This window comes from Trichosurus vulpecula, chromosome 9, assembly GCF_011100635.1.
Source record: "Trichosurus vulpecula isolate mTriVul1 chromosome 9, mTriVul1.pri, whole genome shotgun sequence".
In the NCBI taxonomy this organism is placed as follows: Eukaryota; Metazoa; Chordata; class Mammalia; order Diprotodontia; family Phalangeridae; genus Trichosurus; species Trichosurus vulpecula.
In genome coordinates this window covers 191,160,548-191,179,144 of record NC_050581.1, presented here as the reverse complement: position 1 = coordinate 191,179,144, position 18,597 = coordinate 191,160,548, and the positions used below count along the sequence as shown (strand labels likewise).

At 40.3% G+C, this 18,597-nt stretch overlaps 1 protein-coding gene across 5 annotated transcripts in view; it reads left to right on the top strand.

Annotated features, from left to right (window-relative positions):
- Window positions 1–17,847, top strand: part of GOLGA4 (golgin A4) — a 102,989-nt gene extending 85,142 nt beyond the window's left edge. For 3 of the 5 annotated variants that reach the window (XM_036739021.1, XM_036739026.1, XM_036739024.1), the window contains 4 exons: window positions 3,379–3,482; window positions 7,330–7,416; window positions 14,822–14,885; window positions 17,089–17,847. In XM_036739021.1, coding sequence (XP_036594916.1) covers window positions 3,379–3,482; window positions 7,330–7,416; window positions 14,822–14,851 — 221 coding nt within the window. In that variant the 3' untranslated portion in view covers window positions 14,852–14,885; window positions 17,089–17,847. The remainder of the gene's footprint in view (window positions 1–3,378; window positions 3,483–7,329; window positions 7,417–14,821; window positions 14,886–17,088) is intronic. The other 2 variants (XM_036739022.1, XM_036739023.1) reach the window with 2 other exon arrangements.
- Window positions 17,848–18,597: the final 750 nt, after the last annotated feature.

Below are 18,597 nucleotides of genomic sequence, written 5' to 3'. Positions count from 1 at the left end.
GAAGTCAAGAAATTATTGACTGCTCTGCGTTTGGCAGAAAGAGAGCTCTGTGAGTTTGTCCATCAAACAACCTCTATGAGAAGGTGCAGCAAAATCTATTTTTATATTATAATTGCCACAGGCAGTAGAAATATGGCCCAGCATTTGATATGAAGAACACTTCATCTAATGAAGTTACTGACACCTAGCTACCTTGTCATGTTTCTTGGGCAGGTCCATGCCTCTACTAGCCTGTTAAGCCAACTCGATGAAGTGGAATTGGTAGTTGTATAGTGAGATGTCTTGAAGGTTATGCAGACGGTCATATGGGGTAATCGCGGCTTTGTTCCGATAGACTCTCCAAGTATTTTTTTTAATCTGGTCTATCTACACACTTTATGCTATTGTTATTCTTAGAGATTGTTTCTTAAATTGTTCAAATTAAAAAGAGTAAAGGAAGAAATTTTCTTCATTGCTTTTTTTAATTAAATTTTTTTCAATGAACAAAAGCCAGTTTTTTTTCTTTTATACTCTTCTCATTGGAAAAACAGACTGGAACTCTTATAACAAATATGCAGAGTGACTCAAACAAGACAAAATCCTTCATTGACCGTGTCAAAAAATATATATGTGTGTGTGTGTGTGTGTGTGTGTATGTACGCATGTGTGTCTGTATGTCTGTCTCATTTGGCACTGAGTCCATTGTAGCATACACTTCAATATCAGTCCTCTGTATTCCTGGATTGTTATTTCATTACTGCTTTCAGAGTTGCTTGGTTTAACAGTGTTGTTGTTTTGTAAATAGTTTCCGCTTCTACTCACTTTAGTTCATGCAGGTCTTCCCAAGTTTCTCTGAAATTGTCCCCTTCATCATTTTTGTGGCACAGTTGCATTCCATTCCATTCATATCATATTTGTTCAGCCACTCCCCAGATGATGGGCCTCTCCTAAGTTTCCAGTTCTTTGCTGCAGAAGAGAACTCATTACCTCTTTTCCCTACCCCCACTGCCCACATACTCTTCTTAAGAATTTCCTCCATTCATGTTGAAGCTGTCACTGTCCTCCTATTCAGCCAGGTTTACAGTGTTGGTGCTGGACCATCTCCCATTGTCTTGACCACAGGTGACACAGGATTCAGATGGCCCCGGAGGAGAGAGTGAGGCTGGTGACTTTTCTCAAATTAAATTCACTTAAATGTCATGGCATTACTTTCCTAATGTCATGGTCCTCTTCTAGAATGATGGACAAACCACACACACAATTTTGGTCTCACCTTCAAGTCTACAGCTCTCCGGACAGTTAGCATGTCCTGTCATTTCTAGCTCTCCAGCCTCTCTCCCATGTCCCCTTCTCTTTACTCTTACAATCACCACCCTAGCTTAAGCCCTTATCAAGGACCATCACAGTAATCTCCTGACAGATCTTTTTGCTTCAGTCCCTTGCCTCTAATTGGTTCTCATCTGTCATTTTCCCAAAGGGCAAGTCTGTCAGTGTCACCTTCCTACTCAGGAAACTGGTGGCTCCCAGTTAACTGTCTTGAGGATCAAATACTGAGCCCTTCTTTTTGGCATTTAACTCCTCTTAACTTGACGGGCTTTTTACCTCTTCTCAGCATCCTCTGCAGTCCAGCCACAGTGGCTAAGCTGTTCTTCCTCATGCAGTACTCTGCTCCCAGCCCTGTGCCTTTGTGTACTCACTGGCTGGCCCTCCTACCTCCAGATCTTAGGATCCCTGGAATTCTTCAAGACTTGGCTCAAACCCTGTCTTTGATAGGCCATTTGAAGCTTTTCTAGCTTCTGGTGCTTTACAATCTGAAGTTACCCCATACCTACTGAGCATGTAATTTGTACATGTTGATTTCCACATTTGAATCTTAGCTTCTTGGGCGGGGAGGGGGAAGAAGGGGAAGAGTGTTATCCCCAGCACTTAAAACAGTACCCGCCACATAGTAAATAATGACTAATGAGTAAATGATTAATGTTTGTTGACTGACTGTATAAGGAATTCTTATTCAGGCATGGATTAGATCTGAAGGCTTCCATTTTACTTCTGAAATTCTAAAATTTTATTATTTGAAGCACTGGGTGGGCTTTTCATGAATAAACACTTAAACAAGAAAAGGCTTTGTGATTTCATTAGTAGGAGGCATTATAGATCCCAACTTCTCTATGGATTTAGTAGATCTAGGGTGTTGTCTGAGCCTGAGAGTAGTTATATGACAACTAGTAATTGTTAGTGGCAAGATTTGAGCGAAGGCTTTTCTTATTTCAAGCCCAGCATTCTGTCTGTCATCGTGCTGCCTCTTGACAAAACATGGTTATTTGCATGAGTATAATTTGCACCATGGTTAATTAAAGCTAAGACCCGGAAACAAGATAGATCAATAGAGTAAGCATTTATGTCCCATCATAAGCACTTAATAAATGCTTGCTGACTTGAAACGTTACCTCATACTTTCACATACTGTAGTAAAAGAGGGATTTTAACTAGAATGTAGAATAGGACAGCATATTTGGAAAAAATTATGTAAAAGAACAGGTAGAAGTGCTTCTTTGAGAAGCATGTTTTCTAGAAACAAAATTATATTGGATACATTTCACTCAGGGCCCTGGTGGTTTCTGCAATATGAGTAGGCATTTGTGTTCCCATATAAAAGTTGATTTCTTTATTGTGTATCTGAAATATTTGTTCTTTGTATGTTTCAAATTCAGAATAGAGTTCTGATGACACAGAATCCATAAACAGTTTTCCTGTCAGCAGTCATTCAGCCTAGCCTGCAGTATTTCCCATTTGAATGAAAAAGTTTAAAATCCAAATAAAAGAGGAAAGTTCCTTTGCTGTTGGTAGTAAACTTCATTCCATCTAGCCCATATTTTGAAATGAAGTCATTGTGAACTGAAAACTATTAACTTTCACATTGTAAAAGGACAATCATTCTAGAATATTACACCAGCTAAAAGAGTCTTGATAGAATAATAAAAGATCATTCCACAACTATCCATTCATGTTGAAGCTATCACTGTCCTCCTGTTCATCCTGGTTGACAATTTTGGTGCTGGGCCATCTCCAGCTGTTAATTAAATAATTAAATAATGGGAAATGGCAGTTTGGGAGCATTACTGCTGCCTTTCTAGGCATTCTTTTTTTAAGTGAAAGTCACAGTGCTCAGGCTTTCTCTTTTCTCTGAGAATCCATGCCAGAAAATCTGGAATTTAGGAAATGTATTGATTGAGGCAGTCCAACCCTCTGGCTAGATTTTATCCACAAGATTACAACATCAGGCAAAAATTACTCTTTCATTTATTCTCTTGATTGTTTTTAGTCGCCTAATCTTTAAATGATAGGCAGTTTATTTACATGATTTTCTTTATCATTTGTATTTGATCTGTTTCTCCACAGCAGGGAATCTGTGCCATGCTGACGTCTCTCTATTCGGAGAGCCAACTGAGTTTGAGTACTTGAGAAAAGTGCTCTTTGAATACATGATGGGTCGTGAAACTAAGGTATGGAAGAAACCCTGTTTCTGGTGTTGTGTCGTGTGCCTCAGTTTAGAAGAGAGAGTGTTGCCCATGTGTCCTCACCATGGTGGTGTTTCCTTTGGTGCGTCCCTTACTGTGCTCTTCGTAGGCCGTAGATGATTATTGGATTTCATTCTTGGTGGACAAAATAAATTGGCAGATCTTGCTTAGATTCATTACATCTGTAAATTTTAATTTTATGATTGCTGTTGGTAATGGTGACTACTAGAAGTTATACTTATGTTGAATTATGCCAGGAATAATTAAATATACGAGTGATTTTTTTTCCATTTCTTTGGTTATTGCAGCAGTATTTCAAATGCTCCAGAATAAAGGATACATGTTCAGGAAAAACTGTAATCTTTTACTTTGGTTAAGGAAAAAAATCATCAGCAGTGCCCAGGAAATAGCTGGCCACCTTAAAATGGCCTAGCCCATCCGCATGTGTATACTTGTCCAGAGACTTTGCTGATGGAGGCTTCCCCTGAGAGCAGCCTCTTCTACATACACTTTCATGTCATAGGAATAGAAGAAAATGTAACATATCTGTGGCATGTGGAGAAGTACTTGAATGCTTTAAGATTCAGGTGAGTGTGCTCCTCCTACCTTGCCTGACTGTCATTCACAGAGATGCTCAGGCAAATTATGGTTTTGGTTTCTAATGAGACCTGGAAATAAAAGCAGAAGAACATGTCCTACAGGAACACTTGGAATGAAGCTTAGATGAGCACTTCAGCTAGTCAGTGCAGGGAGAATGATAGGGCTCCATGTTGCCCCGGACTCCCCTCTCTTGGCAGCTCAGCGACATAGGACATACAATCTGCCACAATTCTGTCTGGGGTCACCGATTACTCCAGGCTTAGCATGGTGACGAGCATGGACGGAGGACCCATGTTAGAAAGGTCCCGTCTCCCCTGTCCTCAGTCTTCCTGGCTTGTGGCCTTCCTGGGTCAAGGAGAGGACAGTTCCACTCCCTTAATATGTATCAAGCCTTTCTTCTGGTCTCTCATCAGACCTTGGCTTCCCCTCCCTCGGTTCTTGTTTGTGCTCTGAGGGAAGGCTGAGGTTTAATTTGGTGCTTGGGACACAGGGGTTCACCTTCATCTGGTTCTGTTCGCTAATGTGCGGAATGGATCCGGCCTCAGCCTCCCTCTGAGGGAGGGGTAGCATGGGTAGCAGGAGGATGAACAGAGAAGGTCAAAGACATCTACCATTGAGTGTTAGGTGTGTCCTCGTTTTAGCCCCTGTGGCCAGATGTAAGAATTGCATTAGCAGAGCTTTCTTCTGAAAGCTTAGTGATTCATGGTCTGCCAGAAGGTGAGGAAGAAGAAGTCTGTTTTGTTGTCCCTGGGTAAAATGATGTAGCTCCTTTATCATGCTTTTCTAGTGACTACAAGTGAGAGATGACATGATGTAGTTCTGTAATGTCCTCAAGTTGGTATTGAGAAACGGCAAACCACAGCCCTCCCCTTCTGGGGTTTGCTGGCTGCCTCTCCATGCCGACCAATGATGGCGCCCACGAGTGTCGTCCCTTTATGCCGTCACCCTCATCCCCAGCTCTGCCACATTCTGCAGGATGCACGTTTTCCTTGACCTGTGTTGCTTCATCTGCTATTGCTAGTGCTTGCGATGGCCTTCATTTTTATGGTAGGTGATTTTAAAATCACAGAGAGCGGCACCTAAAGTGCCTTCCTCCCCCTTTTTTTTATTTCTTAGGTCCTGAGTATCTAAGCTATTGTAAATAGAGAAAGTCAGCCCTTTGTCCCATTTGGGCTAAAAAAAAGCATTTCCTGCTCTCAGCTATTGTATATGACCTCTCTTTTACAGAAAAGGAGATCAGCAATAGTTTCCACCATTTAAGCTTCCCATTTCTCCCCCACTGTACTTGGAATGTGTTGTTAGAACAGTGTTCGATGGCAGTGGGCCTGGGCATCTCTGTTAAGATGGGATCTTCTTTCATTCTTGGCAAGAATTTAGGCTGCCTAACTGGGCAGTCAGCAAATTCTATAATTTTTAAAGGAACATCGTAGTGAATTCACCAACTGTACGTTAAAAAAAGTCTGACGAAGCGAATGTTCCTTTTTTCCCTGTTAACGTGGTGTCTAATAAATTGTTTAGCAAATTGACAAATGGTAGAATAGTTAATTGCATTTCATTTATTCAAACAGATTTTTGGATACACATGTGTCCAGTATGTGCCTTCCCAGCAGGTTAGCTAGCCCTTTAATGTTGCATGTTTATAAGCTGTATGTAATGTTGGAGTAGCACAAGCAGATTTTTGTGACTTTGCACAACCTATGTCCAGTGCACCAAAGATGGATCTCTGAGGTCTCTTACGAATTTTGACCTTGTGTGACTGTGCTACGAAATAAACTCTGAAATAATTAGGATGAAATATTGATTTTGGCATGTTTAAGACACCAACATGTTTGAAATTTAGACTTAGTACAGGACTGTGCTCTCCTAATTAGTAAGGTGAGAGTTGGAATAAGACTTTCTCTAAGTTGTTTTTAAAAATCTTTTGAGAACTGAATTATACTTTTTGAGTCTTATTTTTCAGCCTGTCATGGTAGTCTCGAGGGATGTGAGAATTGGAAAAATCAAAATTTATAGTTTACAATATTAGTTCCTGGTTAGTGGGACATTCTCAGTGTACCTGCACCTTATGTTGACTCTATAGTAAGTAAAAGCAGGCATTCTAATGACAAACTTTTAAATTGGGAAAGAATTATGGCATTGATTTTTGTCACATGTGACCATAAAAGTAATTAGCTCATGACAGACAATATTTCATTTCAAACATTCTCCCACCCCATATGTACATGGACACACTCAGCAAAACACACCCCCATGGAGACGTACTTATGTGTACAAAAGTCCACATTGGCAAAGGAAAGGCGCTCCCAAGGTTCTCTCCCAACTTCCTACATGATATATGAAGAGTCTCTAGCCTCCCTGACAGCTGGGCATGATTTTATATTGAAGCACTGAATTTGTTATTTTGTTTTCATAAGTGGTGTCTTCTTTCCTCTCTGTTTCCCTCAAAACTCCTCATCTTGAGAACCAAATAGGGAAAGTTTCATCCTTTGAGGAGAATTTTCCAGGAGCTTATGGGTAACAGTCTGACTTATTTGTTCAGATCTGCACAACTTAGGATCTTGTTTTGCAAGCTGCCATGTATAATGTTTTGATTCATCTGTCTTCCGCAAAGCAATCCATCCTGTGTTTATTTAAATCTAAGCTGTATTTCCAGTAGGCCAATGTGCTGCATGTCTGGGGGTTAAAAGCCCCAACCCTCCTGAGCATGTTCATGTTCACGCAGTAGCCAGTGTTTGTGAGATCTATGATGTGATAGAGTCTCAGTTGGGCTTGGGGCGACCATCCGTTTCTGATTACTTTGAGCACATCTTTTGTCATTGCATCAGTTCTCAGATAGATTGTTCCAAAGGAAAAGGCCTTACTGATTGGTGAGCCATTTATTGCAGTTTTCCTAAGTTCATCTTAACAAGATGAAAAGGGCTAAGAGTATTTGAACTTGGTAGTGCCAGGTAGCTTCTGCTCTTTGTGAAGCACCCTTTTGTCGCAAGATCAATCAAAAGACTTCCAGGATTGCTGTCTGATTGGAATAATGTGTTACTCAGTTTTGTATCTCATTTCCTTGATTGATAATCTTCACATCATACTTCATTTGTCATGGCTTTCTTTTGAGATTTCTAAAGAAGAATACTCTTAGCTTGGTTAACAGATTTCTAGCTAGTGCATATCGAATTATTGTTGTTGGGCTTCATTTTCTATGACGATCATCATTAATCCTCTTCAATTTTTCTTTTAGACAATGGCAAAAGTCATAACTACAGTCCTGAAGTTTCCTGCTGATCAGACTCAGAAAATCTTAGAACGAGAAGATGCCCGGCCACTGGTAGGCTTTGCAGATGACTTCATGAAGTTACCAATAAGCAAACTTTGCCTTAGTCCTTCTTGTTCGAAGGCCTAAAAACTGAGAAGGATTTCCTGCTGCGGAGGTGGAGCTAAGATCCTATGTCAGTGGGCATTTCAGAAGACAAAATAGATTTCCTTCCAAGAACTAGAGACTTAGTTATTTGCAAGCACAGGTAGGATAGTTAGAGGATGGATGGCATTTTTTCTGGAATAATTAGTAATCTTTTGAGCCTGATCCAATTAACGTCTTAGAGATTGTGCTTCCTGATTCAGAAGCAAATGCTTTGAAGGTTCACTAATTCTTGATCATAGAATTCAAATATTACTGAGCCTTTGTTACCCTCTACAAGGGAGAAGGATGTAGTTACTCATCATTGGACAGAGCTTTTTTATGTAAAATCAGCTGATTGGAAAAAAAAAATTCCCCCTAAGTCATGCCAAGCACAACTACCTCTCTTCGAAGGCCCCGGACACGAAAAATATCAGTATAGACATTTTCTTCATGCCTGATTAGTGAAGGCAGCAGGGTGTCTTTTAGATACAGTTGTAGGCTTCCCATTTCCCATTTGTCTTCTGCCTCTCTATCGCCTCTTTATTTTTTTTTATCTTTTCCTCCTCAAGGCCATGTGGTCCACTTTCTACCTGAATGGTAATCCCCGCTGTGACATCTCTGACAGACAGATGTTGCCTGTGCTTAGTCTTTTAGAGAATTTTAAAGGCTGACTTGTTCTTTAGCTCAGTTTTCAATAAATCTGCCAGTCCTCATTTTGAAAAGTCCATTGATAAACATTTATTATGTGCCTACTGTGTGTCAGGCTCTAGAGGAGAAATGAACAGATTGGGAAGGTCAGGCAAAAATGATCAGCCTTCACTCTTCTCCGCAGTCTTCTTATTTTAGTCTTATAGGCAAAAAGCCCAGGCACATCCTGGAGCCAGCTGCTCTCCATCGGCAGTTGATGGCTGGCTTGTGCAGTGTGCAGACAATAAAGTTTTAATGGGGCTTGCATTATTTACTGGGCAGCAATACATTCTGGAAACTTGCCTTTATGACCTTGATAATTGCATGTTTACTTTTGTGCTGTCTCATTGATGAAAAGTTTTCCATTTGTGCTTGTGAGATATTTCTCTGCTATTCTTTCCTACCCATCCCCTGTGAATGTAATCTTAGGCTTTGGAGAAATTTAATCATAATATAAAAATAATTGGTTTTTAATAAGTACTTCTGTAGCTTATCTCATTTCTGGTAGTGTATTCTAGAGCTGAAAGAGCCATTATCTGCTAAATGTAATTAAGTTAGAAAATGTTTAACACTCAGAAATTCAAAATTTCTTTTACTTGGAAAAAAAGGCTTAAGAGGGTGGTTTTAGTTCTGAAGCTTTCTTTGCTCAAGCTGCTTGTGCTCTTAGAGAAAGCTTTCCTCACCCCCTCTGCCTGTTTGCCTCCTACCCTTCCTTCGAGGTCCTGCCCCAGTCCTGACCCCTTCCAGAAGCTTCACCCCTGGCGTTTTGCTGCATGCCATCTGCAGCTTCCTGGCCCAGAGCCGGACAGCATTGTTTCTTCTTGTGTCTTTGTCCTTCTCTGATGAGACTTGGCCACAAGTCTGTGCTCTCCTTAAGGGCTCCAAGGGAAGTGGACACCAGGCAGTCACTGAGGCCAGCCTCCTCCTTTTATAGAAGAGGAGGTCAAGGTTGGAGATCCGAACTGAGCTGTCACAGGTCACGGGGTTCGTCATGGGATCTCTTGGAGGACTTGGGCGGCGTTCAAATGCTCTGACCCGATACCTGGCCAGGGAAATGGAAGTTTCTCAAGAGCAGAGATTATTCCTTGGTTGTCTTTGAACCCTCAGTGCCCAGCACTCGGCTTGGCACAGATGCTTGTCTGTTAAGTCTCAGTGGAGAATAGGACGGTCCTTTTCATTTTTTCATCTACTATGTTCAGTTCCTTGCACATAGTAGGCCTTTCCTAAATAAAACACAACCATGTGTACAGTGTAACCCCTCAACCACATTACATGCCTACTCCGGGCAAGGCATTGTTCTGGGTGCCATGGGTGTACAGACATGAAAAGGACACAGTGTCTCCCCTCAAGGAAGTTGTAATCAAGATGCTTAATCAGTGTTAGAGCAATTAGGAAGATGAGGGGGCCTTGTGGAAGAGGCAGCCTTTGAACTTGACTGAGAGAATGGATGGGATTTCCATAGAAAAGAGGCTGGGCAGCCAGGGGATGGAACTTGGCCGGTGATATGTTTCAGGCCTAGGAGCAGGTTAGACAAAGCCATGGAGGTGGGAGGAAACTCCAATATGGACGAATGTGGAGCAGAGAGAGGGTGTCATTTGACATTAGTCTGGAATTAGAAGGGCCCCATTGTGGATGGAGCACATCTCCCTAAGGTTCCCCACAGCTTTGGGGGAAGATGGACCTGCGCTGGTAGCTCTGTAGCTGACCAGCCCTGGGCCTCACGTTTCTTACTTGTTAAATTGAGGGGATGAGGTGGGTAATACCTGAGCAGCCGCAAAACAGGTTTGAAGGCAGAAGTGGAACATCATCAGACTGGGATTAAAATCCTACTGTGTTGAGAAAGTTAGTTTAGATCTATTTCACATGAAAATTGGGAATGTGGTGCACAAAAACATTCTGATCTTCTCTGTTCCTCTGTCTTCCTGTACTGGGCTGAGTGTTTTGGGGGCATTGTTTCGCTTTGGTGATGGTTGGGTCATTGAGGTCATGTTTCTGATCAGGGTATGCCAGTGATGTGCTGGTAATTGTTGAACAGCTGGCCTTCAGGGCATATTTTTAAGTTTAATTTGAAGTGTTAGCGTTTTTTCTGTCACTTTTTTAAGTCTTCAGAAACAGTAAGTTATGAACTAATTTGTAGTGTTTGCTGAATACCAAGCTGGAAATTTAGCCATCAGCAGGGGTTTGATGTGGCTGCAGCCCCACCCATGACCCTTGTTCATCACAGTGTGGCTGACCGTTGGAAGCTTCGGTGCTTTCAGCTCCTTCCTGAAGATGAGGAGATAAGGTTCTCAGAGGATGAGGATCGTGGCTGGTCACACAGCCAGTCAGCTGTCTAAGGAGGGTTCTGAACCCAGGTCTCCTCCGTCATGCCTCTTCCGTTGAGACTTACATGGTGCTTTTACCACTCTTAGCTCGTTCGGTCCCTGTGAGGTCGATAGTACAAGCATTATTCTTACCATCCTAACAAAGGAGGACCCTGAGGCTCAGAGGGAAGTCAGCTCAGACAGCCGGTGAGGGGAAGACTAGGCCTTCAATCTGCGGCTCCCCTGATGGCCGAGTGGCAGTGGCGGTCAGTCCTGCTCACCGACTTTGGCTTTAACTTACTTTGCAGACCTGGAGATCTTGGACCTGGTCAGTCTTGTGTGTCCTGGTTTGGATGTACAGTGATTATTTTAACTGATGGACCTGTCTATGTAACAAGAGTTTTTTATACTTGGGTACTGATAGGCAGCCAGGTGGTACAGCTGGTAGGGTGATTCTTGGTCCTGGTGTCAGGAAGGCTTGAATTCAGACCTGGCCTCAGATACCTGTTAGCTGTGTGACTCTGGGCAAGTCACTTCCCTGCTATCTGCCTCAGTTTCCACATCTGTAAAGTTGGGAGAATGATAGCGTCTAGCTCCGTGGGTGGTTGTAAGGATAACCAAGGTAAGAATTGTAAAGTGCTGACCTAGCACAATGCCTGGCACATAGTAGGTCCTTCATAAATGGTTATTCCCTTTCCTGACAAGCAATGTAAACAAACTATGTATACAGAAAAGAGATAGAAAGGCACTCTCTTATCCCTGTTCTTGTTGAACTGTTTTTGGAGTTTAGCACGAGGTCTGGGAGTTCTCAGCCTGGAGGCGTCCCTGACCTCTGATGAGAGGGAGCTGCCCTGGGCCTGCAGGTCCTATCTGTGTCCTTCCTAAGACCACACATCTTTGGAGTCATTGTAGAGAAGGTGTCCCCTCCCTTCTCTTGTTCCCACATCTGCCTCCGTTTTTATCACGTGCTTTCCTGACTCTCCTGCTTTGCCGCTGTTGCCATCCCAGCCTTGAGGGTCAGAGCTTACGTTTTCCTTTGCCATTGGTCAGACCAGATCAGCATGTTTTGGGGTATGCTGTCTCCCACAGAAAGGCTAAGGAGTTTCAAGAGTGGTTCTGCCTTGTTTTCCACAAAAGTTATTTCATTTTCATCTACTTTGAAAACTTCTGCTAGACCTTTTCTTTGGCTAAATTTAGTCTTGTCTTCTGCGCCCCCACCCCTCCAACCAGCAGCTGGAAGAAGTAGGTTCCCAGTGCATGTCCTACCTCTGTGGGGCAGTTGGCCTGCAGCTTGCCAGTGGCCTCACTCCTACCGTGCCATGGGGGCTCGTTCTTCCTTGGGGACCAGTGAAAATGTGTTGTAGGAAGTAACAAAATTGTTTTGTGAGATATTGTGTTAGGACGTAGCTTTGTTATGATGAAAAATACCAGTTTTCATTTATAGCCCTTTAAAGTTTTGTAATGCTTTTATACACATTAAAGCATATAAGCTTTACTAGCTCTGTATGGAATGTCCTGGCCAGGAGCCCATCAGTGCAGGGAACCAGAAAACCCCTGGCCCTGGAGGAAAGAGACGCTGCTGACAACTGGGAGTGGGGAGTGGGGGGGGGGGGCGGGGAGAGTGTGTGTGTGTGTGTGTGAGTGTGTGTGTGTATCTCCTGCTTCAGGGATCCCTTAGCTTCCCTATTCCTTATCAACTTCAATTTCCTCATGGGTGTAATGATACTCATAGCACCTGTTTTAGTGAGTTGTTAGGATAAAATGAGATAACGCTTAGAAGGTGATTGTAAGTCTTAAATGCTACATAAATGTCTATTTTTATTGTCGTCATTACCAGCATCATCCGTCCTCACTGGTCCCCAGATAGCCTTGCCCCCCCTTGGTTATGGGATTCCTTCATACTGTAATTTACCAACCTATAATCTCTAAATCCTGTCTACAGGTATAGAGCTACTTTGATCCCTCTACTGCACATTTCAGACCATAAATTTGGTTTCCAGAGGCTTATTCACAAAGGGAAAAAGTAGTATACAGAAATATTAATGGTAAAGCTGATGGGGTCTTTGCAAATGCCTGAAGATAAGAAATCTACCCTACAAAAGCTAGCTGCTTTTCACCCACTAAACTGATGTAGTCCACTAAGAATCCTTGGGCTGAATCTTTAGCCCACCATGATTTGTGTGGATCCTAGAGGTCCATTTTCAGACACCGGCCTCAGCTCTAGTCCTATATAAGAATGGCTCTTGGTCCTCAGAAGACTCTCCTATGCATGAGATTGGTATCAGCTAAGTTTTTGAACCCCAGGCCAGCCTCCCTTGGCTAGTCAGTCACTGGCATGTTGGATGCTTCACTCACCAGATGAGGGATTAGGAATTAGTTCCTAATTCACTGGGCACAGTCCCCTTCCTCTAGTCAGGGTTAAAAAAAAAAAAGGAGCAATCTATTCAAGGAATATTAAGCAGGTATACAGTTTTTCCATTGGTTTAGAACACCCATACATACACAAACAAACCTGAACCTTACCGGCTGTCATCATCAGAATTGTTCTTTACGGTCACCTTATTGGGTAGGTCCCCCTTGTAAAGATGAGTTCACTGCAGTTCAGATCTGTGAAATAATCTTTCACGTTGGGATCAGGGCCCAGACTGGAATCCATACCACATTCACTCTGTGTGTATATAAAGTCCTTTGTTAACACAGTAGCTCATAATCATAACAGCAGCTAGCATTTGTATAGAACTTTTGAAATACGATTTCATTTGATCCTCACAACAACTCTGGGAGCAGATGGCGTCAGCATCATCAGCTTACAGAGGAAGTGGAGTTAGAGGCAGAGTGGCCTGGGCTCACCCAGCTAGTAAGTGTCTGAGGATGGATTTGAACTCAGGTCTTCTGGCCTCTAGGTCCATACCTCTAGCTGCCATAAAATAGCATTTATTAAAATTCACTTTTACTTGAATTGAACTTAAATGAAAATCTGACCTCTGTCACTTTTCATTGTCCAGGTCTGTTAGGAAAGCCAAAATTAATGTCACAGAGATTTAGCTTGGTTTATAACTTCTTACTTACCTTGTTGATTGGTGTGCTTCTGTGTAGACTGTTTCTGGTTGTATACAAATAACCATCCACTTTTATTTCTAACTTTCAAACTTGTATGGCTTAAAAAATGTGACAGCTGGTCTTCCTCCTCTTTCCCCCTTTTCTCTTCTTGTACAAAAGCACCTTCCCCTTGTTTTAGTAGAACCTTCTGAATGGGGTTTTCAGGATGGTTGATTATGCCCTTTTTTGCATGGAGGGATTCCTAACGGACCAGATCAGCCTTTATTCCTGCTAGGGAGTTGAAGGCTAGGCCAATGGACTGTAGATTAGGAAAATCAGTATTCTCAGTGGAGGAAGGATCAATAATCTCTGCTACTAAATGTTACTAAATCCGAGGGGGTTTGAGAGCATGCCCAAATCTCCCATTGAATTTGAATGTAAATTGAATGAAGCTTCTGAAATTGAACTAACTCTTCAGTTCTTAGATTTGGCTTTTATTAACAGTTTATGTAGAGCCTCTTTAAACTAACTTGGAAGTGTGAAATTACACAGTACTTAGGATATTTCCCCATGAATGCACATGCATTTCATTCAGACAAGTTTGCTTTAGTACAGCGCTGAATTGTGATCTGGGCCTGGTTTTTTGACTCTAAGGGTTTAAATCAGAGAGATTCAACTGAAATTTCAATTCTAGTATCCATTTCAGACAAAACTTCATTTTGTTTTATCAGGCTTGTCTCTAAATACAAGATATTCATCCAGTAGTAATTTAAATGTGACCTGTGTGGCATTGAGATTTCAAAATATAGATGTATCTTAATTTATAAAATTGTGATCTTTCTAAAAAAGTTGCAACTAAATTGAGTTTTTGCAGTTTTATAGTTTGTAAATGAAATCATATTTTATATGCACTGGCAGAGCTATTTAAAAACTCTTAGAAAGTAATTTTTTTTTGCATAGCAAATAATCATCTAATTTGTTTTATAATTCTGAATTTTCGTATATTGGATTTGCTTAAAATGAGTTACACCACCTTCCATGGATAGACATTAATTATCAGCATTTCAAACTTTTTGTGCAATTTGTAAAGGGAATCTCAGAAATCAAGTAATGTATGTGCCTAGCGTGGGAAAGTCATAGGGAACTTTAAATCCTTTATAATTGGCCTTAACTCCTTATTGTGGGAGAAAAAGTGAAGTAGAATTTTATTTCAACTTGTTAACCTTGTATATACACATTAGCTGTGTTTTATTGTTCATTCTTAAAAAGTCGTTCAATGAGCTTTTTTCTTCCTGACTTTGTAGTTTGCTTCAGCTCGCAGTGGTATCTTCTGAATAAGCCGTCAGTCTGTGCTTAGTTAGCATGTGGGTGAGTGAAGACTACGCTGTATCTTTTACCCAGAATCGAATGGCCTGCATGAAATGATGCATAATTCCCTGAAATTCTCCTCTCTAATGAAAACCTTTCGTCATGAGCTGATCTTAAGAAAGACCTCTTCATTTTAGGCCTGCATTTTTGCATTGGTTAAATTGACACAATTTTATGAAACATCAACACTTCAGGTTCTCATTGGATGGTTTAAGGTGCTCTTGGAAATCTTTAGGACAAGAGTAAAAAGTGTCCACCACACCTCCCCTCCCTCCAGAGATGGCAGCACCAATAACCGAATTCCTGTTTTTGAAATGATAACAAGAGAGAAATGCAAAGCAAACGGCAAATGAGTATTAATGTTATAGATATCAAGTTTATAATTTGAAATTTAACATGACAAAATGTGCCCAGAGTGGTAGAAGGCAGTTCTGAATGGGAGAAAATGTTAAGAATGTTTGTTGAGAATGTTTTTCTTTTTACCTTTAATAACACTAAATATGTTTCAAAGTCTGCCCAGTCAGAGACCTCACTGAACCTATTTTAATGTTTTAATTGTTAGCTCAGTGAGTTCTGTCATATTGTCTAAAAATTCCCTTTGTAATTTTCTTCATTCTATTGAAGTCCTTGACAGGCAACCCCCTCTGAAAAGTTCAGCCTGGTCTATGTGTGAATTTTCACCAAGTCTGAATTAATGGGGGTAATCAGTGAATGAAGTTTATTTGTAGTTACAACTATTACCTTGATCCTGGTGACTTTTCATAACATTTTCATTTTCAAGCTTTTTTTGATTTAAAGATATCTATGATTATGTTTGACCCTCTTCTTGTATTTAATGTATATCATTCCTGTTTATTGAGCATTTCTTTAAAAAAGTTTTAATAGCTGTGAATAGCCCACAAATTTATCATTTTTTAAAAAATTAAATCTGTTCATTGTAGGCACTAACTTATGGCAGTCCACATTTGTAATTTTCTCATTTCAATACAGTAATTTGATAATTCAATTCGACAGTTTTTTTTCTTAGGCACCTGTCATGTAGTAGGCACATTGCTAAGCACGGGGAACACAAAGGCAAACCTAAGACAGTCCCTCTCTCCAGGAATTTCCGTTCTCCTGGGGTAGGATGTAGTACAAAGTCTACGCACATCATAAGCAAGTAACATGAAGAGCTTGAGAGGGTTTCTGTAAGGTAGTTTTAGCAGAGCACGTCAGTGGCTGTAAAAACATTCCACACTTGCTGTCCCCAAGTTTTCTCAGAGCAGTTTATATCAACAGAGAAAATAGGTCAGTATTTCTAATCTAACACCAGTTTGATCCTTAAACTAACTTCATAATGAATATTGTAATCTATAAAAGGCCAACTATTATACGTGTGAGGTATGTTTTTCATTTTGCAAATTGATTTAGAATATCAGCTCATTTCTTTTGTGATTTCACAAACTCTTTAATTATTACCTCTTCTGTTAAATTTTACATTATGTACAATGTTGGTGGGAGAGGGGGATAGACAGCTGGGACTGGTGTCTTTCCCTTTAATTTCTCTTTTTTTTTCTTATTTTTTTTTCCCTTTGATTTCTTAATCTCATTTTGTTGTTTATTTCCAATAGGTTTTTTAGCCTAGAAATTTATCTGTCTGATCCACTTCCTTGATAGTTTTAATCTGGGAAGCCTTGCAAGGGAAGTATTGGCTTCATTTATAGAGTTTTTTCTTCTCACAAGCATTTAAAAATTAGACCTCTAGTTTCAAATAAGACTTAATTTTTCAAACTCTGAAGTGTTGTAGTGCCAAGCAGTATTTAGTGGGAAAGGCCATTGTAAAGATTTGGTGGCCTCCTTTTGCTAGGGAAAATAAGGGCTTTTTCCTTGTAATAAATAGGTCCATTATTAAGCACCTTTTGGGTAGATGGAACTAGAAGAAGTAAATATTTTTGATAGCTTTTTGTTTAACAGAATTTGGTTTCAATTTTGGATCCTCCATTTTTTTCAGAAAGAGAACAGATAGTTTTGGAAGCTCATAGAATTAGAGTAAGAGAAATATTAAAAGATTCGTGGAATTTATTTTTGAAATCTTTCTGGACCGTTATGCTAATAACTAGACTTTACATCACAATTTGAATTCTACTCTTAGAAAATGTTTTGTTCTTTTTTAGTCCCAAAAGTTAACAGAAAATTTTACTTTTTGCCTTTTATCCTTTTCCAGTCATGGCTACGATTGTCATCTTGAAGAAATTGGGATGAAGAGTGTTCCTTAACTGTGCTGCTTAAAAAACTGTCCAAGTCTCTGTTTTTCTTTGAGAAAAGGCATGGTGGACTGATGACAAGCTGCTTTTCAGGTCCCTAGAGAGAGGCCTCGAGATAACACTGGATCATGAAGACCGCTAGAGCTGCCTAGAGAGGGGTGAGCTGGGGACAGCTTGTTCCTCTCTCGAGCTGCTCGGCGGCACTTCTGGAGGGGCCGATGTACGGGCTTATGAACGAATGATTCTCGGAGACGAGCCCACAAGTACTTCTTGGATCCCTTTTTTCCAACCTCCTTTAAAGATTTGAACTTGATGGTTTGGCTCTTCAATTTATTTATTTTAGGGTGATTTGGGTTTTTTTTTTTGGGAGGTGGTTCTGTTTTAGTTTAAATGACTTGTGCAATACATTTTGAGGTGGAATTTGATAGATTTTTTTTTCCTGATGAATTAAAAGAATTTGACAATATAATCCAGATTTGATTTGTTGATTTTTTTTTTTTTTTTGCTAAAGACTAGTTCTTCAAGCTTTTGCTTCTGATGAATCCAAATGGCAGTACCTCATTTGTTTACTTCGCTTTTGTACTTATATTTTCCAGGAAAAAAATACTGTAAATTGTAAATAGTTAATACATAACTGTATCATATGCTGATCTGTGACTGTTGGCAATGTCAATCTAGGATGAACAGAGAAAAAATAAAGTTTTATTTACTGTATAAAACTCAGCATTTGTGTTTCTTTTTAAAAAACTATATTCAGTACTCAAGTATTTGTTTATTTACTCCTTTTCTCTGCCCATCCCCCCTTCCCCAAAGAAAGAAAAACAAAATCCTCATAATAGATATGAATAGTCAAGCAAAACAAATTCCCACATTGACCATTTGCAAAAATATTTGTTTCATTCTGTGTATTTATTTCATTGACTCTGGCATCTTTCATCATTGATTTTCTGTGTTTCTAAGTTCAAATTCTCTTAAAAATAATTAATACCCTCTCTCAGTAAAGATATGTACTGAACATCATGTTCCTTGAAAAAATTTTATTTGCTTTTTGTACATGTCATTGGTGGAGACCTCTCCTTCCTTTCCTGCCGAGATTGAGCTTTACCTTATGACAAAGAAAAACCTTTAAGGAAAAGTGACTGATTTAATGATTACATTTGCAGCATGTGCAACATTTTGCTCGCAGAATTCCATCTCTTTGCCAAGAAGAGGGTGATAGGTTTCCTTGTTTGTTCTTCAGGACCATAAGGGAACTCTTCTTTCTTTTTTTTTTTTAATACATTTTCCTGTATACTGAGCGTATTCTTTTGGTTCTGCTGATTTCACTGTGCATTAATTCATACGCTTCTTCCCATGTTTCTTTGACTTACTCATATTTTTTGTCATTTCTTGTGGTACAATAAGGGCATCTAGGTGCCTGGAGTTGGGAAGACCTGCGATCAAACCGTACCTTAGACATAGTAGCTGGC